At 47.8% G+C, this 16,559-nt stretch overlaps 1 protein-coding gene and 1 non-coding gene across 4 annotated transcripts; both read right to left on the bottom strand.

Annotated features, from left to right (window-relative positions):
* Nucleotides 1-149: 149 nt before the first annotated feature.
* On the bottom strand, nucleotides 150-222 carry TRNAT-UGU (transfer RNA threonine (anticodon UGU)). The gene has a single exon. It is a non-coding gene; the product is annotated as a tRNA-Thr (tRNA).
* Nucleotides 223-897: 675 nt separating this feature from the next.
* LOC128135865 (E3 ubiquitin-protein ligase TRIM7-like) lies at nucleotides 898-15,678 on the bottom strand. 3 transcript variants are annotated; one of them, XM_052774964.1, is made up of 9 exons: nucleotides 15,447-15,678; nucleotides 12,963-13,524; nucleotides 12,023-12,118; nucleotides 10,397-10,627; nucleotides 8,223-8,245; nucleotides 7,528-7,643; nucleotides 6,662-6,697; nucleotides 6,424-6,496; nucleotides 3,552-3,686 (listed from the first exon to the last, which is right to left on the bottom strand). In XM_052774964.1, the coding sequence occupies exons 1-8, from the start codon at nucleotides 15,635-15,637 to the stop codon at nucleotides 6,450-6,452; spliced, it is 1,302 nt and encodes a 433-aa protein (XP_052630924.1). In that variant the 5' UTR covers nucleotides 15,638-15,678; the 3' UTR covers nucleotides 3,552-3,686; nucleotides 6,424-6,449. The 3 variants fall into 3 exon arrangements, with proteins under 3 accessions (XP_052630922.1, XP_052630923.1, XP_052630924.1); XM_052774962.1 differs by lacking the exon at nucleotides 6,424-6,496 and having other exon boundaries at nucleotides 898-3,686; XM_052774963.1 differs by lacking the exon at nucleotides 6,424-6,496 and having other exon boundaries at nucleotides 898-3,686; nucleotides 12,963-13,389.
* Nucleotides 15,679-16,559: the final 881 nt, after the last annotated feature.

Here is a 16,559-nt window from a genome sequence, read left to right as displayed (position 1 = left end):
GTGGCTGTCGGTGCTCCGAGCGGGTCCGCCCCGGTCCCGGACTCCCCCCCCCCCGACCGCGGCTCCGCCCGATCCCGGCGTGGAGGAAAACGATGGTACTTTTGAGGAGGAAAAAAAAAAAAAAAAAAGGAAAACCAGAGAAAGGTCTGAGGCCCCAGCGAGATTTGAACTCGCGACCCCTGGTTTACAAGACCAGTGCTCTAACCCCTGAGCTATGGAGCCGGCACGGTACAAAGGGGCTCCGCCATGGCCACCAGGAGGGGGACCCCGAAACTGGCTGCATCGCCCCCAAATTTCCATCGCCCCCCAAAACTTGTCCTAGGCACCAGCCTGGGGCAGCTCCGCTAAACACAAGGACAAACAGCAGCAGCAAGGAGCACGGCGTGGCCAGAAACCACCAGTGTGTTGTACAGCCCACACCCCTATAACATCAAAAATTGGGGTTCAGCCCCCACGCTGAACCCCTACAAGAGTCGGGGTTCAGCCCTTGGCACCTCCAGCAGCACTTTTTTTTTGCAGGACGTTTGGCCAAAGTACAGGCAGCGAGGAAAGCTCTGCGTTGCTGCCAGAATAACCTGGGTGGTGATGCCCATTTCTCCCCTCTAAGGTTGTCCAAAGGCAAAGGTTGACTCGGCCTTTATCTTCAGCTTTCTATTGCAGCCCTAATTTAAGGAATACGCAAATGTTGGGTTTGTGCTTAACATAAACATATGTGGGGGGAAAAAAACCAAACGACCCCAGTATATATATATGCCCTCACCCCAATACATACATGTTTTCACTTAAATTCTTTCTTTATACTTAAATTTTGAGCAGGACAATCCTTCAAACCACAATTCTGATGTTCTCCAGCCCATTAGCAGTTGGGAATAATAAACAGGAGAAGATGAGCGCAGGTAGCACCTTCAAATTTTATTTCCAGCACATGGGCTAGGAACAATCTGGGAGGTTTCAAATCCGCTCAGGCAATGTTTTCTGCTTGCAGAAAGTACCAAAGTAGTTTTGGTTTGCTGAAGAAGCATTTCTCACGTACAGACAAGACAAACACCAAGTCACGACATAAGAAATACTGTATCTCCTGCTAATACCTTTCTTATAGTAGGGATTTTTATTTATTTATATCATTTCTACAGTGGCATAGCTTCAGCAGTGGATGGAGCTTAGAAAATTCAGGCATTTTGCTCACCTCTTCACAGCTTGACCTTTCTAAGAGTTGCTGCAGCTTTAAATAATGTGGATTTAAAGCCAAACTCATTTAAAAAAAAAAAAAAGTAGACCTTCAGGAAACAACCCACCAGCTGAAAATGGAGATGTTCATGCCTAAACCAGTCACCCCCAGCTCTTTTTATGACTAATGGCATCTTAAATTCACCTGATCCTGCATTAACATATCTCACAGGAGATGAATTGTGCTTCATCTCCAGTAGCTCCTGGCCAAATGTCCATTATTTGGGACAGAGCTAAGGGCTCAGCTGTGCACAGAGAAAACCTTCAATGGTGCATGAGAAGATACACCAGTAAACCTGGGGAAAAAGCACCTCTTCACCAAGTTAGCAACATAAACATGGTTTTTTGTGGATTCACTCCACTTCTGGTCTGTTTGGGTTTTGATGTCACCCTTTGCAGGGTCACTTTCTAAGGTGGCCTTTGACAGACAGCATATCTTCACAACCAAGGGCACAAGCTGGTGGAAACCAATTGAAGGTGTTTAGGGCAACCACCGGCTGCACACACAGGATCTGTGTGCCCTGGGAGAGGGCTACAGCATTTTCATTTTATTCTGCTGCTGCAACATGGATTTACTGCAGAGAAGGGGTTAAAACCCCTAAAACATAGGAAATGCACTTGTTCAACCAACAAATTGTTGGCATTGGAGGATCATTGGACATATGAGGATCAGCTATGCACAGAAATGTCTTTTTCTCATCTTAGAACCAGCCAGGACATGTTTTTCTTGATTAAAGAAAAGCTGCCCCCATTGACCCAACTATGTATTTCCTAAAAAGGACTAACATTTTCTAGAAAAGGTTTAAAAGCCAACCAACAATGCCCCCAAACCAGAAACCATATTTTTCATCACTTCAGACAATAATACGCTTATTTTTTAAAGGCTGCTTTGTTTTGGCAAAAGCAACGGTGAACAAAGCAAGCCACATGTTAAGCATTTGCTGTCTTGGCAAAGAGTGACAATTTCCAGAAAAAGAAAACAGAACATAAAGGTAAATGGGTGATTTTGCTGAGAACTGAGCAGTAAAGAGAGCCCGAGGAAATACAAGATTCTGCACTTGAAATCTTCATTACTATGGGCAAAGCAGGATAACCTTGAGGGGCTATTTTGAAAACATCTTCTATGTAGAGGGGACCTCAGGAGGAGTTACACAGGAGCACCAAAATTCAGAAACATGGGTTTTTCTCACATCCAGTAGGACCAGTTAATAAGCCTAACTACCTCCTCCTAAGTCTTGTAGAAGTGAAGGCACCTGGGCAGGAGTTCCACTTTTGGCATGGAGGTGGTGACTACAGTTTGTTGGGAGCAATAGCATACTAAAACAATAGAAAATCCCATTAAATTCACTTCAGAGGGAGCAAAACTTTCTAATTTGATTTCACTTGATCAAATAGAAAGGAGCTTTGCCTATTCTGTCTTTGGATGGATGTCCAACATGTCCTGCTCAGTGTTACTCTCTCTACTTTTCCCACAGGACGTTTACCCACTAAACATTTCATTTTTAAGTCATTGACACTTATAAAGGGGTGGAGGCTCCACTCCAAAACTTGTCACCAGCTCTAATATTGATCCTTAGACCCACACAAGAAAAGAAAAATACCCATCCCTTATCAGACTTGGAGCCAGAAACCAACTACCACTGGTTTCCTTCTCACTGAAGAGGTGAGTTGGTTCAGAGATGGGGTTAAGATGATGACCACAACCTTCTGGAGATTGCTGATGATTTCAGTATCTGTTCTCTGTTTTAAGCTGATCTGAAGACCGTCCTTGTGATATTTTTCCCTGACTACCTGGTTGCCCATCTAGCAGCTATCTGCCTGCCAATGTACCAACGAACCAGACTGCGTGGTTGATTTGAGAGTCTCTTGTGCTCAACGCTGCTGCCTGGGCACCATCCAGTGAAAACCATGGAGACGGGTCCTCAGCGAAGCCCAAGAGAAATCTCAGGGGCACAGTTTGATGTACGTAATGGTAGAACAGACCGAAAAGAGAGGGAACACCTTCTCCTGGAAGGCAACGTTGAAGGTGAAGATGTGCTGCATGTTGTCAGCATTGTAGAAGGAGACTTCTTCCCCTTCGTAATCCAGGTACACCCTGACCTTATTGAGTTTCTGGCTGAGGCACAGCAGGGTACGTTGGGGCGAGGTAACCGCCCAGTAGCGACCTCCATTTTGCTGCACTGCCCAGATCCCTTCTTCGGGGGAAAACTGCGTCAGACCTTTCCTTCTGACAGACTCCTTGGCCACCCCGAAGGCCCAACCGTCCGAGGCCCCCACCTCCACTTCCCAGTAATGTCTTCCCGACTTGAAGCCTGTGGTAGCCAGCACCCGCGAGTTCGTGTCGAATCTCTTGGGGTTGTCGGGCAGCTCCTGTTTCCTACAGCCCATCCTCACACTCTTGAGGTCTGCAGAGAGGATGAGGAGGTGGTTTGCTGAATCAGGATCCAGGGTCAGGTCCTCTGTTGATGACAGCAGTGACAGTGATAGTAACTCAATAAGAATTTTTGACAACTAAAAGTCCAAACTGGGGATGTTTTTATCAGTTGCTGAACCACAGCCCAACCTCAATAACTGCTCCTTTTCAGCTCCCCGGACAGTCTGTGGTGAAGGAAAGCCAAGTTCAGGCCTTGGCTTGGCTTTGAGGTTCTTGAGATGCCTCCTCTCACCATTGACTCTGCAGGAAGCCTGGAGGCTTGGGGCTAATTTTAAGAGGAGTAATTTTAGATGTTAACAAATACGCTGCTTCTCTCTACCCACTCACAGGGACAAGCTACATGTGGTTGGTGAGGAAGGTCCCAGTGAAAGATACGGGATGAGCATCTACCTCACCTTTTCACATCCTCACTAGGGGTTAAGTCCCACCAGGTAAAGGTGAAGAACAACACGGCAAAGCAAACCATGGCAAATGAGGACCAAGGTCTGGTTCAGGATATCCTAGAGGGAGACCTACAGCTGCATTGTAGTCTTTGGCTCTTTGATCAGCTCAGCAACGCCACCAGCCAGTACCCCCCTCAAACACTGACCAGGGGGGACTCATCTGTGCTCCCACAGTGACACCCCAATTCCCTTCATGGAAGGGCAAAACTCATGCTGCTGCTGCTAAGAAATGGGGTAACAACAACAAAAGGACATTAGGAGCAAAGAACACAATAAAACCACATGCAAATGATTACCAATTATATACAGTAAAAATGGACCTTAGATCGGGACTTCTTTTCCAAATAAATTGATATTTTTTTTTCTTTTTGTTTCTGGCTCATCTAATGCACCACACACAAGATGGGGTATGCACACCTCAGATCATAAATTGCTGAGTATCTATCCCCAAACTACCCCATGATGACAAGTCCTCATGGAAAGCCATGATCTAAGGTCAACTTTACACACCAGATCACATCTGGACAGCCCAAAAGAAACATGCATGTAGATGAAGTTTGATACCAACATCTTTTCCCCTTCCAAAATCAGGCTCAAAAGAAACAGCGAGCACGCTAGTGACCTCAAATTGTGGTTGTAGTCAGCAAAGTTGCCTTTGGGGGCATCTAAGATGGGACCTTAGAAGCTGAAACGTGTTGAATGCTGCACCAGAGTTTATTTAGCTAAAGGTCTTTACGCTCTTTCAAAATCCATAGATTTAGGCCTGAAAATTGTGTGTGAAGTCCAAAAAGACCCATGATGGGATTGAAAGCTTCATGGTGTTTCACAGGGGTCAGAAAAGTGATAGCAACCACAGGAAAGGGTAAGTCCTTTTTTCCTTCAAAACTTAAGCACCAGGTTCCTCCCCAAAACTGAGCGACTGGCTTTAAAATAACATCTCCTGCCTTTTGCACTATTATATCAGACCAAGAGATAGGTGCTTTCAAAGTGTCCATTAGCAAAAGTTAGGGGAAATGCACTGATGAGCAAATTTCCTTGATGCCAATCTTTTCTTTAAAAAGTGTTTTCCTTCCTTCCTTTTGCATCTCCAGCTGCTGGAGTGATTAGGATTTGGGTTTGAGCTTCAACTCAGCTGCCAGGGGCTGTGAATGATGATTGGGTTGATTTTAAAAAGAAGAATAATATGACTCCAGGAGCTCGGGTGTCATATTAAAAAAAAAAGAGCATTCAAAGCTCTTGGAAAAGATGAACTAAGGCAGTCAGAAGAGTGGGATTCAACAACTGCTACAGGGTTTTGGCTGGTCTCTGCCTCACCCCTTGATCCCCCAGCTCTCTGCAGCATAAGCCTTGGCCCAATCTGCTTGCAGAGGGATTGCTGGTATAGTGCACCAGCCGAGTTATACCTCTACACATGCACACACACCACCACGGACATGCAGTGAGGGTCATTTTGCCATTCGGCTTTTAAACGGTGGTCATCAGCCTTTTTTGCCAACCCCTTAGCATTTTCCAGAGGTGTCTGGGGATGTTTGTGAGCAGTCTCGCCCCCCTAAGCTGCATGGTCCTTGGAAAGGATCCAACCCATGGCTTGTCCTCCTCTGCCTTCCCCAAGGGGTTTGCAAACCCCACGCTGAAGACTACCATCTTAAAAGCAAGAATAAGCCGTGTCTTTTAAAAGAGGGCTTTGCTTTGCTGGGGTAATTCTGGCTGGTCTGGGCATGGCTGTGGAACCTTCACATCAAGGCAGCTGGAGGATGGGGGCAGATTTTAACAGCACCTGCCCGTGCCTTGCACCCACTGCAGCGCAAGGTCAGAGGGATCAAGGTGGTGCCAGAACCACTGCAGAGCCCATCACTGTGGTTTCCCGGTTCACTGGCATTCCCCTGTCCTCACTGCCACCAATGAAGCAAAGCAGAGGCTCATCCAGCATTGAAAAAGTCAATCTGGGCTGGTTTTGCAGGTTGCAAATTCATGACCTCTCGTGTGAACTGCTCCTTTGCCAACCCTAGGAGAGCTGGTGAGCAAGTCTTCTCCAGCTTGGCATGATCTGAAAGCAACTGCCTGCCCACAGCCACAATTTCAACAACTTTCTGCAGAATTTAAGTCATCTGACTTTGTGCTGGAGTAGATTATGGAGTGCTCACACCCTCCATCCCAAACCCCAGTGGAAATAGGAGCCTGATCACAGGCCACAGAGCAAATCCAGCAGACTTAAAGCAAGTTGTGGCTTGAAAGGGTACGAAACCATTTTGGGGTTCAAATATCTGTTCTTTCTGTTCCGCACTGTAGCTTTGTTAAGTGTAAACAGGCAGAAAGGACCTAGCTTAGCTGTCAGATCCCCGGCGTCAGCTAGAAAAATCGTCTTTTGACTCTCGAACTGAGCAGGCTGGATCTGGAAATCATCGAGAGAGAAGAAATTAAAACTAAAAAAAGAAATCTAGAGTGCCTTTTTTCTTTTTCCCCCTCTCTTTGGCTTTGCAAAACCAGCTTTGCAAAATACAACCACAATTTAAAGTCTTTGCTCCAGGGTGCTATGTCTTAAATATATTCCTTTTACCTTTTTCACCTCTTCCCAGTTCATCTTGCAGGTTTTCTGAAAAGAAAAGACAAGCAAGTAAATGGCAACACCAAGAGAGCCAGAGGGAGCCACAAAATCTCCTTTATGGGGACCTTTACTCCCACACCACATTGCCAAACTGCTGTCTTTGCCGATGTGGGACTCGACAGGGAACAAGATCTGAGGATGGAGCAACGCCAGCTCCCACCAGCTTGTGCAATGGGGACAAGCAACAGGGGAAATTCCTGCTAAATAGATTCTAATTTTTGTTGTTGTTGTTTTTAAAAAAGCTTCTGGACATCAAGAGAATTTGTTTAACCCTTATTTATCGTGCTTGCCATATTTTGTTCTCCTCGTTGCATTGTGAGTTTCAAACTTGTAGTACAATCTTTTAAGCCAATTATTGTTCCAGGGCGTAGTTTGCTTTTAGGAATTTTTCTCTTCTAGGTCTGCTCTTTCTGGTGCTTGCTTCCTTTCCGATTCCCTCAGCACCATCTCGTGGCTTTGCTGCGTTGCTGCAAGGGGTTCGTTCTTAAATGCAAAGCTTGGCTAGCCCGGCCTCAAACTATTCAAGATGTGAAAATCGCAGGGTTTATTGCACTAAAATTGATGTGCCAGGTTCAGGTTTTTCCCTCTTTAATAAATCCTGCAACTCCTTCGCTGGCAGGGTGAGTCTCCTTCTGTTCATGCACATCTCCAGAAGTCCTTTCCAACACAATTTATTCTCCTATTTTAGTACTGCTGGCCAGGCATGTGCTAAGGGACCTTGAGACATCTGCAGCATCCCCAGCACTCCTCATCCCTTTTCCCCGACGCCTGGAAAAGGCCAGGCCTATTTTAAATGCCCTGGTTTCATTTCCACGTACCTCTGAATTTCTTTAAGACTTTCTCAAGGACAACGGTCTTGAGGGAGAAATTGCAGATGTGCATTTTCATATCCGTGCATACTGGCACAGGCTTCTGGCACTTCACATCATCACTTCTGCAAAGAAAAAAGTAAAAACAATAAGAAAATCATTGCTATTTCCCCCCTTTCCTTTTCATTTGTAGTTGGTAGTGTGCAATGCTCCCACCCCATCCCACTAGCAGTCTGTCCAAGTGCTCAACATCACATTGCGAGGATCACACATGGATTTCAACCTGCCTGGGCTCAGGACACCAGGATTTACATGTCAACTTTGAAAACCCCCTCGGCTGGTTGTTGGAAAGGGTGTACTGGGTTACGACCACTCAGCTGCTCCTGCTGCAGCTTAAATTTCATTTTTGGAGCTTAAATGGTGCCTAAACCATTGCTCTGGGTGAATTACATATCAGGCAAATAAGATGACTTGGGGTTTCTGGTCTCGCTTGACCTTTGAAGAAACCACCTGGTAGGAAAAGACTTGGTGATAACACTAAGTTTTCCAAGAAGCTGGAAGAGACCCAGGGCTTGCTCTGAGTAGGGAGGCAAGCTCCGTCTACCCCAGTGCCTCCCTGGGCATCTGGACTGCAAACGCTGACCTTTGAACAGTGCTGGTGGGGGCAATAAGTGTGAAGGAAGGGGAGAAGCAGCACTCCATACCTGCTTATGATGTTCATAACATCCTAGAAAGGGAAAAGAGAGACCATGTGAAATCATTGTGCAATGTGTGCTATGTCTCCCCTGGCTCAGAGACCGCAAGAGCAATTCCCCTTCATCAAACCCAACCAGAACGTCCATCCCTTATGGCTGCAACAAGCAGGCATGGATTCATGCCTCAGATGTTTGCTTTCAGCTTTGGAAGGCCACAGTCCCACCAAATCCCACTGAACTATCTGCAGCAACTAAAGATCCAGCTGCTTCTGGCAGGGACCAAGCCTTCCAAATGCTCCTATGCACAATACTCCAGGTTTATGCCCATAGAATCATGATGTGGTTTAGCTTGGAAGGTGCCTTTGGAGGTCTCTTATCCAACCCGTTGCTCAAAACATGCCAGCTTGCCCAGGGCCTTGCCCAGGTGAGCTGGGAGTATCTTCTAGGGTGGTGACTACCAAAACCTGTTTTCTATTCCGTTATTTGACCATCGTTATTGTGAACCCAGGTGTAGGCATGTGGGAGCCTTTGAGATGCTCTAAGGATCTCTCTTCTGATCTCCCACTGCTGAGAAGTCCTATCAACCTGTCCCATGTGAAGTCTTGAGATACAGAAAGATACCTGCAAGTATCCACCTGCCTAAGAGCCAAAGGGACATCATCTGCCATAACTCGGCCACCTAGAAAGCTGGCATTAAACTTGCACATCTATGTCTCCATGATATTTGGGCTTCCATGGTCTAGTCACCACCAAGAAGAGTTAGGGTACCTCCAGGGGGTAAGTCATCCAACCCTGGGATGGATATTCCGACAGTGGAAATTATTTGCCCTCAGGAAGGGTGGATTATGGAGGTAAATTATAGGTTAAAATACCCTCAATAGCTAGTTTCTACAAAGCAAAATTTCACTGAGACGAAACCCATGCTCAGTCCAGCCCATGACACTGTTTGCCCTTTCTGATGCCTTTAAAATAATATAAAGAAGGGCATAAACCATGGCAAGCATGCTGGGCGTGATTCAAATGCAATGCAAAGCCGTACCCATCTCCAAGGGAATGGAAAAGGACTCTGGAGCTGGCTAAGGATTTCCAACATGGCCTTTGAAGAAAAAAATCACCTATTTTTACGGGATCATTTTTGCATGCAATGGTGACAGCTGAACAAAGACCACATGAAATGAATTTTCACCCATAGCCAAGTACTGAAACCATCTGCAAATATTTACGGTGCTTTCAACACTCCCTTGGAGGGAATTTAACTCCATGCAGATCTATGTGCACCAGAATCACAATCTACTTAGTTTAACCAAAACATTGTCAATTAAAAGAAGGTCACCCATTAGCCTTTTGCCATTCGGTGGGGTACAGGACTGCTTGATTTTGGGATGGGCAGCTTGGGTTTGTTTTTCAAACTCCACTTCATCTGCAAAGGAGACTTTGGGTAACAGGGAGGGCTGGATTGGCTCCAGCTTCTTTCTTTGCAGTGCAATCAATACCTGGACTCCATCTGCTCTCTCCCTCATACTTTCCAGCTTGGTTAATAGCTCATTTTGACTTGAAAACCCAGCTCTGCTTTGGGGTCCCAGCCAACCTTCTGCAGCCAGAACTCTGCTGCGAAAACTGGCAAGGAGCCACGTCTTGCTGAGCCCAGCTCCATGTGCTTCTACACTCAACTCCATCCCAAGCCCTCACCAATGCCTTTAAGCTGGAGGAGTGGACATCTGTGACTTGGCATGCCACAAACCTTCAGTGCTGCAAACCCATCAAGACCTGAATTTGCAAAAGGATTTCCTCGGTTTAGTAATCTAGCCAGTACCGCTGTAGTGGATCTTCATGCAAGGTCTAATTCAGCTTTGAACACATTGAAAAGGGAATTTATGGGTGCTAGAAAGGTCCAGACAAATTAATGGAAGAAAAATTTTTCAGAGACTATTAATTATGAAGAGCACACCTCTGTTTCAGGATGTTCCTGAGCCAGAGATAGTTGCTGTGTGCTATTGCTGGTGTGGCAGAGCTCAGGGCACCCAGACACTGCCATGCACTATCTGCTCATCACAGGCGTTAAAAAAAGAAAAAAAAGACATTTATCCTCAAAACACCTCTACAGGATCCAGAAACACAATAAAAAAGGATGAAGAAGGGACAAGACTGAGACCTGAAGGCTCGTTTCATCACAAACACCTCACCTTGAGGAACTCAAGCATGGGCTGCTGGATTTTCTCCTCCAGCTCCGTGATGAGCTTGTTGAGGAGTGTGATCTCCTTGGAGAGGTCAGTGATGTTCTCGTTCTGCCTTTTGGCAATGTTCTTCTCCATCTTCTCCAGCTGCCCCAGGAGGATGTGCTCCTGGTCGTGCAGGAACTGCCGCAGCCTCTCGAACTCCAAGAGCAGCTTCTGCCGCTCGTTCTCAATGGTTTTCTGGGAACGAAATGCAGCAACAAGGGTTTTAAGCTGGTGCAAAGATTTTGGGGTGGAGAGGGGCCACCTGGTGAATTTGCAGCGCCTGCCAGTGTCATTGCTGCTGCTTGCTGGCAAGACCGGGCGCCTTCATCTGGGGAGGGGTGAGGAGATATTGCATGCGGCATGCCTGGACAAAGGCCTTGAAAAGGAATGGGGATGGGAGAGCAAAGGCCATGGGCAGTTACTCCACAAACAGCCATTATCTTCATTGCAGCTGTGTCCCCACACCCTTTTCTGGAAGGAAGAGGCACCAAACCATGTCTGGGGCAGGTACCTCAGCTCCACAGCAGATCTCAGGTGGTTTTTCTTTCCTACACAGGACATGTAGGCTTCCTTTTTCTTCCTTGGGGTGATGGGGAGTTAATCAGCACTCAATGAAGCAGAGGTGGGGACCGGTGGCCAAGAGGTTTCCCCAGTCCCTGTCACCATCTGCTGGTCCCACCACCCAAACTGGGAGAAGGGGTTGTAGGAAGACGCACTCAGAGCAGCATTTCTCCCTCCCTGGGGGCATCTATATTCTCAGATAAACCCCAGACCCTGCCTTGTTGTGATCTCCTGTTTATCAGCTCTGCCAATATTCCAGTTCCTACTTGGGTTGTCATCACAAGCAAACAAACAAGTCCCCCTTGAGACAAAGCCCAGGGGCAAATAGGAACATTTTGCTCCAGGAAATGCACGGTTTGGCAGCATGGACAAGGTTGAACATGTTTTGGTTGCTTCACTCTACCCTGCCTTTCAGCACAGGTCCAACAGGTCCGCCTGGCCCTCAAAAAATGGGCCTTCACACTCTGCCTTTTGCGTCATGTATGAACCCATGGCTCTTGGCAGGCTGGTGCTATTTCAAGCCCTGCCAGCTGGAAAAAAACCCAGCAAATTGTGGTGATAACCCTGTTGCACAGGGATGGTAGAGCAGAAGCATGAGTTGAGGGTGGCCTGATGGTGTTTGTCCCAAGTAGGGGGGGACATGAGCCACTCAAAGCCACTTGTCTGGGGGGGTCATGGTCCGGGAGGGGTGTTATTAGCGGGGGGCAGGGGGAAGGCTGTGCTGTCTTCTGCTGCCCCAAGGACAACGAGCTGAGGAAGAGGGAGGAAAGGTAGAGGAGAGTCCTACAGCCAGCCTAGCTCTCAGCAATGCTCCAGCACCCATCCCCTTGGCCTGCTAAGACAGTGGCTGATGTATTACCAATCCTGGCGGTGAAGGAAGAATAAAAACACTCATTTGCCTTTTTCGGGCACTGACAGAGCGGTGGTAAGGAGGAGATGGGGTGGCTTGGCGGGTCCTAGCCCCCTCCACGCATCCCAACCTGGATCCTTGTCCCCACCATCCCAGAGCACTGCATTGCGGACACGCACCAACAGCTCCTGGGTTTTCTTATCATCATTCACTTTAAACTCCAGCAGCTCTTGCCTCTCCTTTTTCAGGAAGTCCAAGCGTCCCTGGATTTTCTCCTAGGAACAAAGAAAGAAGATATTACTGTTTTTTCTTTCTTTCTTTTGCTGCATCTGGTTTCCTTTGCTGCATTATTCTGCCTGCACACAGCTTGTTCTTTGCAGCCATGCAAAGACAAGCAGGATTGCAAGGAAGACACGGGGACACTCTCACCGGGTGAACAGTCTGGCTCAGCTCTGCCCACATTCACCCGGACACCCACGTTTGCAACTCCCAAGGACTGCCACAAACTCACGCGCATGCAGCAAACACAAAGAAAGGAGGCAGAGGACGCCAGGGGAGGGTGCATGCACTGTTTTCATCAGCTGCTGCTACCACCTCCCCCGCTTTTGCTCTTGGCACAAGCAAAACTCAGCCTGGCTTTAATCAACTTAGATTCATCTTTGGATTCTCGCCCAGACCTAAAATAGATGTGGGTGTTTGCTCCGTCAGCTATTACCCTACCGATAAGGTGGGTGCCTGCAGGTAGCATTTGCAGCGTGATGCTCGCGTGGCTCAAGCCCGGGGCTTTTGCAGGTGCTTGCACAGGAGAAACTCTGTCTCACAGCCTCCTGGCTATGTTTAATCCCACGCTCTCCCCAGCTGCAGAGATGATGTGAATGCATGAGAGGGTTTTGCATATCTGGAGAGGAGACAGGTTTTCCAGGTCTTTGGAAGGCTACGAAGCAGCAGCCAGCTCTTTGCAGGGTGGTTGAGCATGAGGCTGAGCATGGGAAAGCCGGGTGACCGCGCGGGGACTCGAGCAAGCACAAGCACACAGTGCAACGCATACCGCCATGAGGCAGAAGGACCTGGGGGGGTCTTCCTCAGGACATGCGGACAGACAGACAGACAGACAGGTACCTTGTACTCCTCAGATGCCTCATCAATGGGTACCACAGCGTGCGGACGGTGCTCCCGGGACCTGTCACACACCACGCAGATGGTTCTCCGGTCATCCTTGCAGTAGAGTTTCAGGGCTTCCCTGTGCTTCGCGCAGAGCCCGTCCTCCTCGGCACCCTTGGCCCCCCGAAGGGTGAACTGGCTGATGATCTCGGACATGTTTGCCAGCTGCCGGTTGGGTCTGAAGCTCTTCTGTTGGAAGACCTCTCGGCACTGTGGGCAGGGGAAGTCCATCTCTAGGTCCTTCCAACTCTTGATGATGCACGCCCGGCAGAAGTTGTGCCCACACTCGATGGACACGGGATCTTTGAAGAACTCCAGGCAAACAGAGCAAGTGGCTTCATCCTGGAGATTGCCAGGCAGAAACACCGCCGCCATGGCCTCTCTCCTGCGGGCAAGGACTGATTTCACCGGGGCTGGATGCGGAACATGAATGCTTGGCATCCAGCCCCGAGTGGGCGTTCCTCTTCCAGGAACAAGCCCGCTGCCCGAGGTCACTCCTGCAGTGTCCGGTTTCTTTAAACTGGTAATGAAGACCTCAGCATTAGGGGACAACACGTAGGTGAAGGAAAAAGAAAGCAAGGTACATCCCTGCCCTTTGCTCCCCCACAAATACTAGGCTCCCTATCTTTTTTTTTTTTTTTTTTTGTAGGAGGGAGGTGGGAAAAGGGAAATCATTTGGGATATGGCCACCAGATCTGGGTCTCGTTGCTTTTTGGCTGACCTGGTGCTAAATGCAAGATCTGAGTCCTGAGGCTTGTGTTTAGCAGCTGCTCTAGGCTCTGATCCAGGTAATCATCTGAGCTCTCGTTAAAGACCCATTTCTCCCTTGATGCTTCAGCTTGGGACTCAGATGACTTGGTTGAGCTCCAGGGCTCAACAGGGACCATAAAAAGCAACAGGAGAAAGGGAATACACAAGGATGCAAAGTCCATATCAAGATCTGGGGGTGAGTTTCCCAAATCCATAAAGATTAAGCTCTGGATCAGGGTCCTGCATCTCAAAAAATACTTTTTGTCTTCCGGGAACATTGTGTGCAGCTTTGGAGGTCTTGCATTAAATGGGAATGATAATTAACATATGAGAACCTTCCTTGGCTGGGGTTTATCTATAACATGGTCATGTCCACATCAGCAGCTCACCAAAGCTCTTGTTATGGAGAACAGAGATAAAAGTGAATGACAGTCATCTAGTTACTGGGGTGTGTGTGTCACATTACCATCAACAGAGAAATGCAGGCAGTTCTGGAGAATTATTGTCTTCTCCTAATGAGGACTTGAAAACAGATCAAGTGATCCTATCCATAAATGCTGGTTTCAAAGTCAGCCCAGTTGATCTGACACATCCAGGTTGAGATCTTTCCCCTGGGGACATCTGGAGCTAAGGGGAGACAAACCCCAACTCCAGAGGTTGTGCTGGGGGAGTTACATTAGCAAAACTAGTCTTGGTGTCCTGATGCCAGGGGTTTGCAAAGGGTTTCTGATTTGTATTACAGGTTGCGTTCATCCTGATACCTTTGCAGTTGGGGAAAAAACACTGAGGAGAGTATCCATCCTCCACTTGAACCTCTCTTGTAACTTTAAAACTTTTCTGGCATTCACATTTTCTAGCATCTGCTAAACAGGAGCATCAGACTTCAGGCATGCATACATATACTGCTAATCCAGACTCACTCATTTGGGACTAGAAATGAGCTTTTTTGTGTCAGTTTAAAGGCAATTCTGGGCTTGGAAAGGAATCCCTCATCTTCTCACAGGAAAATAAAATCTAAATACCGGTGCTTGCTATGACCCACGTTAGTTTGTGATCAGAAATAAGACAGAAGAAATGACTCAGGCGAGTAGCAGAATATATATATATATTTATATGTATATATTCACACAGAGACTCATATATATAGAGGGCCATATATATGTGCACACATATATCCCTTTATATGCAGTTATACCCATTTATATATACACAGTTCCCTATGGAAGAGGAATTTTTCTGCAGACAACCATTTCCAGCTCTGTGCATGTTTATCCACCTACCCCTTCTCATATAAATTGATATATATTTGTAGACACATGCACATCACTCCCTGTGGAAGGGAAATTGCTTTCTCTTCCACCTTCCATTTCTCTTGATCTGCAAATAAACACAAACTATATATTTTTTCCCATGTCACGCATACATTTTTGATTACATATCTGCAGAGAGAAAGGAAGAGGTAGTGGTCTATGAGCTGGAGAGAAATCCATATGCTATCCAGAGATGCATAAATAGCAAAGAAAAAAAAAAAAAAAAGGAGCAAGACACCTCAACAGAAGCAATGGGCAGCCCCGTGGGAAAAACAGAAGGAGAATAAGGTGGGTATAGGGAAAAAAAAAGGACAGACAACCTCTGGACAGACAGACAAGTGCATCCCACTGCCCTCCCTATTCCCCAGCTGACCCCGCATACCTCGGAGCGGAGGCGTAGGAAAGGGGCATCCTCCCGAATCGCCCAACCTTTTGCATTGGGAGGGTGCTAGTGGGGGGCAGGTGGGGGGTGAGCCTGGTGGCTGAGTGGTCCCAGTAGGAAGCAGCCCGCGGAAGTCGCTCCACCACGCTCTGACGAAGGAAACCAGCCCGAGCCCTGGATGCCTCTGACATTTTGGTGCTGCTCAATCTCCTGCTCCTTCCCAGCCCTTGGTTGCCCCATTTGTCCCCTCTGTCACCCCCCCACCCCCCCACTTACCATTCCTTCCCCTCCCCCATTGCATCTATCCTGGGCACCCACCGATCTCGCTTCCCTACTCCTCCTCCTCCCCAGCTGCTCCAGCTCTGCTCTCCTCCTCCGTGCCAAAGCTCTTTTCCCTGCCCAGAGCCAGGATCACATTTCTAGCACCTCCCTCCACCTGTCTCCAAGCCCAGACCTTCTCCACAGGGTCTCTGCAGCCCTTTAACCCTCTCCAATGCCCCATCCCTCCTTCCAGAGGAGCAGGGGCGCTCAGGAAGGAATGAAGCTTTTCATCCCTCCTCCAAAGCCATCAATGAATGATTTATCTCCCAGCTCATATTTGGGGCAGCAACATGCAAAGAAGGGCAGAAACATCTCCTGCAGGACATCTCCCACTTACCATGGGTGGCTTGTTTAGTTAAGGAGAGGTTGGGACGTCCAAAACAGCGAGGAGGAGGGAAAACAAAAGGAAAACGCAAGCTAATAACATGTTTCTGCAGAAATGGCTTTTGGTACCAAACCATCCTGGGGCTGATCATCCTTTGGAGTTTTGTCCTATGTTAGGTGAGCCCAAGCACATTCAAGCTCTCATGCCTGTGCTTCCAGGTGGGACATGGGTGAGCAATCACTGTCCTGCACTGGCGTTCCCCCTGCTTGCCCCAAAACTGGACTCTGTACAAGACCGGATGGAAGAGATTCAGGGTCAGTCTCAAGGCTGGAAGGGGTCTCCTCCAAACTTCCCATTCCAGAAACAGGTTGGAAGTTGAACCTGGCTCCAGAAGACACCCACATCCGCACGAGGAAGAAGCCCCCACAGCCACATAGGAATGTCTGCAGCCATCAGTTTATCTGCAA

Source organism: Harpia harpyja, chromosome 25 (genome assembly GCF_026419915.1).
Source record: "Harpia harpyja isolate bHarHar1 chromosome 25, bHarHar1 primary haplotype, whole genome shotgun sequence".
Lineage (NCBI taxonomy): Eukaryota > Metazoa > Chordata > Aves > Accipitriformes > Accipitridae > Harpia > Harpia harpyja.
The sequence above is the reverse complement of the archived record's forward strand: the minus strand, read 5'-3'. Positions and strand labels throughout refer to the sequence as shown.

Coding starts and splice junctions, on each gene's coding strand:
- LOC128135865 (XM_052774962.1), bottom strand. CDS start 15,637: ATGTCAGAGGCATCCAGGGCTCGGGCTGGTTTCCTTCGTCAGAGCGTG. Junction 13,525..15,446: donor TCCTACGCCTCCGCTCCGAG/GTATGCGGGGTC, acceptor CTTCATTACCAG/TTTAAAGAAACCGGACACTG. Junction 10,628..12,022: donor AGAAAACCCAGGAGCTGTTG/GTGCGTGTCCGC, acceptor TTTCGTTCCCAG/AAAACCATTGAGAACGAGCG.